The 12,916-nt window shown below is 42.4% G+C and overlaps 1 protein-coding gene across 2 annotated transcripts in view; it reads left to right on the top strand.

Moving 5' to 3' along the window:
* Positions 1-1,037: 1,037 nt before the first annotated feature.
* The window catches only part of LOC129438629 (NACHT, LRR and PYD domains-containing protein 3), a 28,022-nt gene continuing 16,143 nt past the window's right edge, over positions 1,038-12,916 (top strand). The window contains exons 1-4 of one of the 2 annotated variants that reach the window (XM_073862950.1): positions 1,038-1,290; positions 1,835-1,932; positions 2,098-2,193; positions 2,436-2,561. In XM_073862950.1, coding sequence (XP_073719051.1) covers positions 1,883-1,932; positions 2,098-2,193; positions 2,436-2,561 — 272 coding nt within the window. In that variant the 5' untranslated portion in view covers positions 1,038-1,290; positions 1,835-1,882. The remainder of the gene's footprint in view (positions 1,291-1,834; positions 1,933-2,097; positions 2,194-2,435; positions 2,562-12,916) is intronic. The other variant, XM_073862951.1, reaches the window with a different exon arrangement.

Below are 12,916 nucleotides of genomic sequence, written 5' to 3'. Positions count from 1 at the left end.
TGGTTGAACATTTTTTGGTCCTACGCCTTTCACAGATGGCATAAATTTCTACAAATACATTTAAATGACTAAACATAATGATTGAAATCAGGATGTGAGGAGACTTTTAACCAGCATAACTAAAAATGTTTCTGGATCAAATCAGATACCCTGCCTTTAACTAATCTTAGCTGATCTTGATACATAAATAGTGAATACATCATTTTAATTTTTATTACAAAGTTAAAAATGGGCCTAAATTAAAAAGTGTGTGAATGTTTTGTGTTGTTGTAGCTCATGTGTATGTGTTAAACGGATTGTTGACATGTTTATTGTTTAAGAGTCATTTTCCATCACTGACTGACAGCACTAATAGTTTGTTTTTCTATCTCTTGATTTGACAGTGGTGATGATCTGACATCTGATTGTCTTTCTGTTTCATTGTTAGGACTTACATGTGACAGTAGAGATGTCTGTCTGATTCTTTCAACAGCTTGATTTTCTCACAAATCTGAACATGCAGATCACGTTCCTCAGGTTTTGACGCCCCCTATGTGTCAACAAAGAAACTGCAGAGGCGCTGACGTCACAAATGAAAGTGAAAGTAAATTATTAATGTTTTGCGTTGGGTTTAAAAGGGACAATATGAAATATGTTAATTTAACATATGCTGTGTTGTTTTAACAAATTGTTAATCAACAGCTGGGTTTGTCCCTTTTGAATGTAATTTCCACAATTATTATACCTGTCAAAATTATACTCCCCCTTCAACTCAGGTTTAAAGAGATTTTTACATTTTCAGGCAAAGATTAATAAATATAAAAATTATATATATATATATATATATATATATATATATATATATATATATATATATATATATATAAGAACCGATTTGGCCTTAAAGTATAATATATATTTTGTTTCTCGTATATATATATATATGTATATGTATATATATATATATATATATATATATATATATATATATATATTTGCAATCTGTGAGTAGTTCCTCGTTTTTATGTGATCCAATTGATCAGGGGGAAACTCTGAACTTTTGGTTGATTAAACAAAAACCTGTTTACCATGATCATGTCGGTTTCAAAACACCTGATAAGAGTAAGTTCAGTCAACCTCCTACTGGTTACCAAGAGTTAATGCGAGCACACGGAGAATGTATAAAGCATTAATTAAAAGATACCAGAGTATGTCGCATAACCAGCTTTGGGGAATACCCCCGTAGTATTTTACCTGCGCTCTCTCATCGCGGACATCACGAAAGCGTTTCCCCTTCGCCATATTAAACAGGTAGATTGGATTACTTAACTACCGATTAACAACGTATTTAATAGAAACATTTTAAAAGTTTTGGGTTACTTTTGTGTATAAAGTTGATGTTAAAGCTGAAGGAGTTAGAAAATAGGTACTAATAGGTAAATAGGTCCGCTTCAGCGGAGACAGTGCTTTTCACTTCCTCCTAAATCGTCTATTTTTTTTTTTTAAACCAACTGATGAATTATTTACATCTTTAAGAAAATAAACGTTGTATATTGTTTTATGCTGTCTGTGATTCTTCAAAAGAAACATAATTTCTTAATCGCGACTGAAAGCGTTGGGCTTTGGTTGCTGTGATACAGCTTGGTTGTTTGTCAGTCATTGTACGATGCGCCGGATGCGCCGGTTGGTTGTTGTGGTGTTTGTCCCGCCCCTCCTCCACTGTGATTGGAGTGAAAAGTGACATTGACGCAGTTGTTTCTTCAACACTCGATTAATTAATCTGAATGATAAATAATGTCTATTTATTCACTTTGATTTTGAGTTTGTTTTGTATCTGAATGTTATAATAATTTAGTTTCGTTGTGGAGATCAGATTGATAAAATTCACCTCTGCAGCTCCACCATGGACCAAACACAAACATCAACAGATGGAGATTTATCTCCACGACGCAGGTTCTTTCTTTCCAGAATCTAACATTATCTTTGTTTATAGTTTTATTAATATTTAAGTACTTTAATAAAATTCTGATTTAAATTATTTTGGTAAAAATGTAAACATGGTTAATATTATAAAAGATTAATACTGTAAATAAAGGAATCAAATGTTGTGTGTTATAGTTCAGATCATCAGAAGAGATCAGAGATGAGCTGTGTGTCTATGAAGAGTGACTTGTCTATGGATGCGCCAAACAACTTTGAGAGTGAAGATACAGGGTATGTAGAAATAATTTAATGAAAAAATGGTGTTTTTGTAGCTCAGTTGGTGAATCATTGTTTTAGCAGCGCAAAATATTTGATTTGTTTGATTCCCAGTGAACCCACTTATTGATTGAAATATGCAACTTAAGTCACATTGGATAAAAAATGTGTCAAATGCATAAATGTAAATGTAAATAATATATGTAACAAGATTTTGAATTAACATTTTCCTTATTTTTTTGTGTTGTGTGTTAAAGTTCAAATCATCAGACGAGACCAGATCCAGAGTTCAGCTGTATGTCTATGAGGAGTAACCAGTCTATGAATCCACCAATAAAGTTGGGGGGGTCTACCAAGGATGAAGATGCAGAGACTCCATGCAGGTATAAAATATATATGAAACATATTATTATAGTTTGACGTTTAATATGGTGAAATATATTCACACCGACACATCTGTGAAATTTAAACTGTTCACACACAACTGCATCTGTGCAAGCAGTCTTTGTATTAGCAAAGTGTCAACATAAACATCGTACAAAAGCATGACCAGCAGATGTCATTTGTGTTTCATTCATTAGTCCTGTTGCAAACTAGGTGTGCTTTACTTCATGAGGTTAAACACATCCAATGATATGTTTGTCTAGTATGCATGGTTCAATCAGTTATTAATGTCTAGTTTAATACACGTGACCTGAGCATGTGACCTGGAGGGCAAAACAGTGGACCAACATGGAGGCTTTCACTGGGCTTTCCGTTAAGCCAGTCAAATTTTCTTATGTTTCAAGTCACAAATATTTGGATCACCTCTTCAGGTGAAGAGACAAAACAAAAAGATGAACACAAACTGGAGGTTTTAGGCACTTGCAATCGTTATACAGCAGCATACTTAAGTGTAATTTGCTACCATATCATTACGATTACTATATGTGTTCATAGGATTGTCTAAAAACACAATATAAAACGTGCATCAGTGTTACATAAAATGATCAAGAGTGTATTGTCTTAAAAAATATTAAAGAAAGGTCAACAGTCATGCAGATATTGATGTAAAGTGTGACAAAAAGCATTTCCTTAAAGCACAAGTTCGGTATTTTACACTTAAAGCCCTGTTTTCAGATTGTTTATGATGAAATAGAATGGTTTTGACTCAAATTTGGAAATATGATGCTGGCTGCATAGGTGCACTGGAACAATCCTTCCTAAAATGCATTAAACTTTCGTTTACAAAGACGTGAAACTCACCGAGTGGTCAGGGGTGTTCACTGGTATGCTCACACAAAAATCACTGCAAAATACGCATTCCAACAGGTTTTATCGTAGTTTTTGTCCAACTCCATTGACTTGTATTAGATGTGCTGTGAGGTACGGTATTACTCCGCCGGGAACGTTGTTTGTATTCTTACAATTGGCAAAGGCGGATTATCGCCACCAACTGGGCTGGAGTGTCTATTATTCAAGCTCTCAGCGAAAGAATGTACGGGTCTTAGGTAGGGCTGGGCGATAGAGCTAAAATGTTTATCATCGATATAGCATGTTATATCATTCGATAGCGATAATTATTGATATTTTTATGACCCATTTAAAATAAGGACCAGGAGAAAAATATATTACATTTAAACATTTTTATTTTAAACTTAACCTTCCTCTGATCATAATCCCTTCAGGTATTAAGACAGAAATGTCAACAACCATAGAAAACTTAAATAAATACATTTAAACATGAGTATAAATTTACAATGAACACTTAACAATTATCTTATCTAACATTTAAGGTGCACAATAAGAGAAAATGTAAGAAATTGTTAATAAAGTAAAATAATAAAATAGTGCAAAGTGTTAGATATAAACATAGAAACCTGAGAATTTAGTGCAAGTTCCCCAAAGGGTGAGCGCGGCTAAGGTGGTACATCAGGTTCGTGGTATTACCAGACTTGGCTGGGACGACGGTCTTGCATAATTTGCAGACGGCATTGGTCTGACTACGGTCAGACTTATAATATCCAAAAAACTGCCATACTGGCGAGCTGAATTTTCCTCTTTTATTTACAATTTCCTCGCTCTCTGCAGCACTCATTTTCTGCTTCTCAGTTTTCTGCCGGTTACTGAAGAGGAATCGAGCACGAGACAACGCAACCAAACTTGATACTGTTACATGATTGGCTGTTAGCGTGTCACTCCCTACGTTGCTAGGTTACCAGAGAGCGAGTGCCTTTGTTAATGCAACGAAACTTGCTTTGCAACCTCCGTTTTCTTCTGACGAAAAAAAAAATTATCGAACGTTTTATCGAACACATTTTTTATTGCTATCGATCACGTGTCTATCGTGATACATATCGTTATCGTTTTATCGCCCAGCCCTAGTCTGAGGCGTTTGGAAAAATAGGTCCACAAGTTTACAACGAATGCTAAAACACCTGTTGGAAAGCATATTTTGCAGCGATTTTTTTTGTGAGCATATCAGTGAACACCCCTGACCACTCTGTGAGTCTCACGTCTTTGTAAACGAAAGTTTAATGCATTTTAGGAAGAATTGGTCCGGTGCACCTATGCAGCCCCTGTGGGGGTGGGAGGTGATACAACAAACACCCGAAAATTCTCGAGCCAGCATCACGTCCAAACCTCAGTCAAAACCGCTCCACCTCATCACAAACAATCTGAAAACCGGGCTTCAAGTGTAAAATACAGAACTTGTCCTTTAATGTCTTATTGTATACCTTGAGTACCACATACTAACCATCACTAACCACCAATCATTTTCAATCATTTATGTTCACAGCCATATATGGGGTTGTTTTTCTTATAATCTAAAAATAACACACTGTAATGTCTGACCCCTTCAAGGTGTCATTTCTAAGAAACTTCTTTAAGCAGAAATTTAGTTAGTAGTTTAAAAGATCTTCAAAAATGAAGATTGTGTCATAATTTACTCCCTCTCATGTTGTTACAAACCTGTATACATTTCTTTGTTCTAATGAACACGAAAATGATGACAGAATTAAAATTTTTGTGTGAACTATCCCTTTAATAAGCTCAAAAGCACACACTGCTTGCATGCAACTGTACAATTCACATTAAATAAACACTGCTGGGTGTATAAACAATGTCAAGAAAAGTTTGTGAACCTTTTGGAATGTCATAGTTTTCTGAAAAAAATGGTCATAAAATGTGATTTGATCTTGTCAAGGGTATTGACAAACATAATGGGCTCTATCTTGCACCCAGCGCAATTGACTTTGTCAGTGACGCATGTATCATTTCGTATTTTGCACCGGCGCACAGCGGGTTTTTCCCTCCACAGACGCACGTCGGCAAACTAGGGAATGAACTTGCGCTCCCTGGGCGATTCAGCGCAAAAAAGGAGGCGTGCTCCAGCGCAAACCATCTCTTATGCTATTTTGCAGTTTCAAAAAACAATTGCGCTAATAACCAAAAAAAAAACCTAGTCTAAAGTCAGTGGCGCGTTGCGCGTAGATCATTATGCTATTTTAAGGGCGCATGCTTGACCATAATGTATAGCGTGCACAACGCGCATTGCTTATCTAATCTACACAGATGCAACAGTTATTTTCGCAAATCATAAATTGTTACAATAAAAATATTAACACATGAGATAAGGGAAATCATAGTGGTGAGCATTGTGGTGAGTTTTTATTTATTGTGTGGCTGCGTTAAAAAAAATCTCATGCAAATAACGATTAAAATATTTTCATAAGTTGTTGTGTGGCTGTATTACGTTTATGTTACGTAAATAATAATTAAAATGTTTTCATAAGAAACCTTAATGTATATGAACTTGATTTGTAAATGTACTTTGGGATTGGACCTTGCTTGCGTTTCTTGGGTCCGATTTCAAAGCCCCCAAACCATTTCAGCGGTTTGGGTGGACGCAGCGATGTCCTCTGCTGACGTCAGGTGCTGTGTAGAGGCAGATCCACCTCCCGTTAGACGGCGTGCCCGATTTATGCTGGCAAGCTTGGAATTCCCCCGTCTCCTGACATCATTGTAGCGCTTGGCGCAACGTCCTGGGAATGCCAATTGTGGCTATTTCCTCTCACGCCTGTTTAACCGACGCTGATTTGGGCGGGTTTCTCCTATCCCCATAAAAAACAACTTCTCTGTCTTTGACTGCTCTTACAAGAATGTGGGTCTCCTCAACTGTGAACTGCTCCTGGCGTGCGCCTGGTAAATCTGTCTTAATAATAGCAACCCGCCATTGAACTTGCGCCCTTGCGTTTAAAGGGAATGTTGGATAGCGTTCTGATTGGTTTATTTGACGTTACGCCCAAACCACACCTATGAATAATGAACCGACTTCAGACCAACCCCTTATTGATTTGCACCTGGCGCATGAGTTATTTCTCCCGCCGGGAAAATAGCAACAGCGCCCAAGATCCGCCCACAAAGCCACTTGCGCTCTGCGCTTCGCACTTGCGTTTCAGATCGTTAAAATAGGGCCCAATGTGTCTAAAAATAATTACACAAAAAAGTTAATGACTTCAAAAAAGCTAATAGGAGTTTTACCACAACTGGAGTCTCATTAAGATTATACGTTTGGAGGTGTGTACTACAGCTACTTTGACTGATGAAAAAACCCTCAAACTTTTGGAGTTTGCTCTGCACAAGAACAACACGCTTATGTGAGCCAGGGGAGCTACGATCAAGATTTGTTGCTTTACATAAAGCTGAGGTTACAAAGTTATTTCAAAGACTTTAAAAATTCACCCGTCTACAGTTAGGAAAACAATTTACTGGCGCTTTTCCATTGCATAGTACCCCACAGTTTGGTTTGGGTCAGGTTGTGTCAGCTCACCTTACTTTGGCTTGGTTAGCTTTTCCATAGAGTTTAATAACACTTTGGAGTGGGAGAGAGTATAGGTGTGTCTTTATATTTGCGCTGCTTACTGCTGTGACATCATACAAGTGAGAGCATCATTGTACATTACCATACATTCATTTGTTTCTCAGTCGGCCACAAAATTAAAAATTGGCCACAACAAATAGATGTTTGCACATCACATTTATCACTACCTCTGTCTCACATGACAGATTCTGTACGAACACCGGTGGCGTCAGTCAGCACACTCCGCTGGGACTCATTTAAGTTGCATTTAAAGGCGGAGTCCATGATGTTTGAAAGCCAATGTTGATATTTGAAATCACCTAAACAAACACGCCCCTACCCCAATATAATCTCGACCTTCTGTTGATAGACCCGCCCCACACATACGCAACCCGGCATTTTATTTGATTTGATTGGCTATAAGTGTGTTTTGGTAGACGGCCCGTCTAATTTTCCAAAGCGTTTTTCAAACATCGTGGACTCCGCCTTTAAGCATATATGTGGACGTGCGCATTGCGAATGTGCCACCACAAACTGTAAATCTGGAAAAATTAATTATTATGTTCTTGATTCACAACCTGTAGATGTTTTTCATTGCTAAAAGGGTGTTTGCGAACTTACAGCAGAGCACAGATGACAACATGTTTACTACTCAAGGCAGCGCAAGCTAGCATGAAGGGAAAGCTAATCTTTTACATTATAGCGATGACACTGGTAGTGACGATTCTCTCCCCTTACGAAAAATAACCATGGTTTTACTACAGTTAAAACCAAAAAAACATGGTTACTGTAGTAAAACCATAGTAACTAGAAAATAAACATGGTTTTTAATAACCATAGTTAAACCATAGTTAGGGTAGTAAAACCATGGTTTTGCTGATAGTAATCCATAGACCAAAAAACCATGGTTACTACACTTTTACCACAATTAAACCATGGTTAATTTTCGTAAGGGTCAGACCAATCAGTGATCTACAGTGTTTTTGCGTCACGTTTTGGGGTCAGGTTGGGCTTGGAACCCCGACCGAGATTGTACTAAAAAAGTATCGGATACTACCAACTAAACCCAGTGGACGATTGCAAGTGCCTAAAGCATGCAGTGGACCCGACCCAAACCGTGGGGTACTATGCAATGGAAAATCAACATACAAATGGAGACGGTTTGGGACTGTTCTACTCTATCAAGAAGTGGGCGCTCTATCAACGACGACTCATCAATGAGGTAAATAATAACCCAGAATGACAGCCACAGATTTGAAGGCATCATTGGAATTTGCTTACATCTCTGTTAATGAGTCTACAATACTTAAAACACTGAACAAGCAGGGTATCCACGGCAGGACACCATGAAGGAAGCCACTGCTTCTTAAAACAAACATTGCTGCACGCCTGAAGTTTGCAAAAGAGCAGGTTGACACTGCACAGCGGTATTGAAAAAATGTTCTGTGGACTGATGCTAAGATTGATCAATTTGGAAACAACACACAGCACTACATCTGGCGTAATAAGGGCAGGGCATATCATCATAAAAACATCAGCCCAAGTGTAAAGTATGGTGGAGGAAACATCATAATCTTTGTCTGCTTTGCTGCATCAGGGCCTGACCAGTTTGCAGTAATTGAGGGAAAGATTAATTCCCAAGTTTATCAGATAATGATCGTCAAGACAAGGCGATAGATGAGATGGGTCGAGCTTTCCAAGCGATGGTGACGAAGGTTTCCGAGCTCGCTCTCCAGGCTCAACAACATCTTCCACCGCCGCCCACTGCGCCCCCCACGCCACCCACACCGCCGATCACCACTGGGGGTTTTCCCCAGTCCGAGCCACACCTCCCCATTCCAGAGAAGTATGCGGGTGAGCCAAGATTTTGTCGATCATTTCTTTCTCATTGTTCTCTGCACTTCGCCTTGCAGCCCCGCACGTTCACCACCGAGGAGATGAAGGTGGCGTTCGTACTTTCCCTACTTACGGGGAGGGCTGCCCTCTGGGGGACGGCGGTGTGGGAGAACCAAGATCGCTGCTGTGCTTCGTTCCACACCCTTTCGGAGGAGATGAGACGGGTTTTCGACCGCTCCGTCGCCGGGAGGGAGGCGGCCAGGCTTCTAGCGGACCTACGTCAAGATGATAGGTCCGTATCAGACTACTCTATTGAGTTCCGCACCCTGGCGGCGGAGTGTAAGTGGAACGAAGAGGCGCAGTGGGATCATTTCCTGCATGGGTTGGCTGACCGCATCCAGCAGGAGATTCGAGCCGTTGAACTTCCCTCTTCACTCAACGGACTTATCGAACTCACTATCAAGATAGACAGCCGCCTCAACCAAGCAGCCAGACGGAGGGAGAGGACCACTCGCACAACCTGTCCAGAGGTTCAGCACCGGCGGCCAGAGGTTGCGGTCAGCCCACCTGGAGATCTGGAACCCATGCAGGTGGGGCGAGCTCGGCTCTCCCGGGAGGAGAGGATCAGGCGGAGATCCCTTGGACTGTGTTTATACTGTGGCAGCCCAGAACATCACATCCAGCGCTGCCCAGTAAAAGGATCAAGCCCGATAGTAAATCTGAGGCTACTATCGGGTGGGATCTCTGCCAGGAAGACCTCATCAACATCGACACTCCTTCCGGTGAGACTACGGTGGTCTACCCACACACTGGATCAGCACGCTTTGGTGGATTCTGGGGCCGAGGGTAGTTTCATGGACATCAACTTCGCACATAAGATCAGGATTCCTCTCACCTCCCTCAAACATCCCATTGCACCGTTTGCACTTGATGGACACAAGCTACCAGTCATCACTCAGACCACCATCCCTGTTTCACTCATCACATCTGGTAATCATACGGAGAAGATTTCATTCCTCATCACAGACTCACCTCAGACTCCCATTGTTCTCGGTCACACTTGGCTCCACAAACACAACCCCAGGATCGATTGGCGTCTCGGATCTGTGGTTAGCTGGAGCGAGGAGTGTCATTTGTCTTGTCTTTTGTCTGCTGGTGTTAATGTTTCTGAGTCTGTGTTTCAGGGGGAAGCAGTGGATTTGTCTAACGTGCCCGCGGAGTACCACGACCTGAAGGAGGTGTTCAGTAAGTCCCGGGCTGATTCTCTTCCTCCTCATCGTCCCTATGACTGTGCGATAGAGTTATTGCCAGGTACCTCTCCGCCTAAGGGCAAGTTATATTCCTTGTCTATTCCAGAGACGGCGGCCATGGAGAAATATATATCCAGTTCTCTAGCAACGGGGTTCATTCGCCCTTCCTCTTCTCCAGCGGGGGCGGGGTTCTTTTTTGTGGGAAAGAAGGACGGATCCTTGCGACCTTGTATTGATTACCGAGGGTTGAACAACATAACGGTAAAGAATACTTATCCTTTGCCGCTTATGTCTTCAGCCTTTGAGAGGTTGCAGGGAGCGTCCGTTTTCACTAAATTGGACTTACGTAACGCTTATCATTTGGTCCGCATTAGGGAGGGGGACGAATGGAAGACTGCTTTTAACACCCCTCGTGGCCATTTTGAGTACTGCGTGATGCCTTTCGGGCTATCTAACTCGCCGGCAGTCTTCCAAGCACTTGTTAATGACGTGTTGCGAGACATGGTCGATCAGTTCATATATGTTTACCTGGATGACATATTGATTTTTTCTTCGTCTCTCCAGGAACACGTGCAACACGTACGACGAGTGCTTCTGCGGTTGCTAGAGAATGGATTGTTTGTCAAGGCGGAGAAATGCGTTTTTCATGCACAGTCTGTTTCTTTTCTAGGACACATCATTTCGACTGAGGGTGTTCGCATGGATCCTGAGAAGGTTAAGGCTGTGGTAGATTGGCCATCCCCAGAGTCTCGCAAGGCCCTGCAGAGGTTTCTGGGGTTCGCCAATTTTTATCGGCGTTTCATTCGCAATTTCAGCCAACTAGCCGCGCCTCTGACCGCTTTGACCTCCCCTAGTTTGACGTTCAGGTGGTCAGACACAGCTGAGGCTGCGTTTGCCAAACTGAAAAGCTGCTTTGTTTCAGCTCCTATTCTTGTCACCCCTGATCGCTCACGTCAATTCATAGTGGAGGTCGACGCGTCAGAGGTGGGGGTAGGAGCAGTGTTATCCCAGCGCGCATCCTCAGACGGAAAGGTTCATCCTTGCGCGTATTATTCTCATCGTCTATCTCCTGCGGAAGTTAACTATGACATTGGCAATCGGGAGTTGTTGGCCGTCAAATTGGCACTGGAAGAGTGGCGTCATTGGCTTGAAGGGTCGGGTGTACCTTTCATTGTATGGACGGACCATAAGAATCTCGAATACATTAGAACTGCTAAAAGACTTAACTCCAGGCAGGCTCGGTGGGCATTGTTTTTCGGACGTTTCGATTTTACATTATCTTACCGGCCGGGTTCCAAAAACATCAAACCCGATGCTTTATCCCGTCTTTTTGAGCGTTCCGATCGTACTGCTACTCCCGAGCCCATTTTACCGGAGACCATCATTATCTCCGCGCTCAGATGGGAGGTCGAATCGAAGGTGTTGACTGCCTTAGAAGGGGTAACGCCCCCGGCTCGTTGCCCACCGAACCGTTTATTTGTGCCGGAGGGGTTACGGTCAGACGTTCTCCAATGGGGTCATTGTTCCAGTGTTGCTTGTCACCCAGGGGTTAGTAGAACTAAATTTCTAGTCAAGCAACGATTTTGGTGGCCTGGTATGGCTCGTGATGTCCACGACTTCGTCTTGGCTTGCTCGGTTTGCGCTGTTGGTAAGACTTCCAATCGACCTCCGGATGGGTTACTCTTACCGCTGTCTGTCCCTTCGAGACCCTGGTCCCACATCTCGCTAGATTTTATTACCGCCCTCCCACCCTCTAAGGGTAATACGGTGATTTTAACCGTAGTGGACCGGTTCTCGAAGGCGGCTCATTTCATCCCCTTGCCCAAATTGCCATCAGCCAAGGAAACAGCGGTAACTGTCATTGACCACGTCTTCCGTATACATGGCCTTCCGACAGACGTGGTTTCTGACAGGGGTCCCCAATTTGTGTCCAAATTTTGGCGAGAATTTTGTAAATTGTTAGGGGCGACTGTTAGTCTTTCATCCGGGTTCCATCCCCAGAGCAATGGTCAAACCGAGCGAGCCAATCAGGATGTCGAAAGGGCATTGCGGTGTTTGGCTTCCAACAATCCTTCATCCTGGTGTCAACAACTCTCAATTGTGGAGTACGCACACAATTCTCTGCCAGTGTCATCTACGGGCATGTCTCCATTTAAGTGTAGTTTAGGGTACCAACCACCTAATTTTGTCAGTACTGAATCCGAGGTTTCGGTCCCATCCGCAAACGCACTAGTCCAGAGGTGTCACCGCACCTGGACCAGAGCTCGTAGAGCTCTGCTCCAGGCAAGGTCGCGCACCAAGGCTAAGGCCGATCGCCACCGGTCGAAGCCTCCTCGATACGTCGTCGGTCAAAGAGTGTGGCTTTCAACCCAGAACATTCCGATGCGTTCCGTTTCGAATAAGCTTACTCCCAAATTTATTGGCCCGTTTTCTGTTACCAAAATCATTAATCCGGTAACAGTGCGTCTTAGCCTTCCACCGGCGTACAGGAGGGTTCATCCCGTGTTTCATGTGTCCAAAATTAAACCGGTGATTTTTTCCCGTCTTAATCCGCCTGCCCCGGTTCCCCCCCCGCCTTGTATCGTTAATGGGGAGACCACATATTCGGTTAATCGTATTCTGGACTCTAGACGGAGGGGACGCGGTTTTCAGTACTTGGTGGATTGGGAAGGTTACGGTCCGGAGGAGAGAAGGTGGGTTCCTGCTCGGGACATACTGGATCACCGCCTTATTGATGATTACAATCTTCAGGTAAAGCAGGCTGGGAACGCCAAGGGGCGTTCCTAGGGGAGGGGGTACTGTCACGGTA

This window comes from Misgurnus anguillicaudatus, chromosome 24 (genome assembly GCF_027580225.2).
Source record: "Misgurnus anguillicaudatus chromosome 24, ASM2758022v2, whole genome shotgun sequence".
Lineage (NCBI taxonomy): Eukaryota > Metazoa > Chordata > Actinopteri > Cypriniformes > Cobitidae > Misgurnus > Misgurnus anguillicaudatus.
Note: the sequence above shows the minus strand (reverse complement) of the source record. Positions and strands in the feature narration are given on the sequence as shown.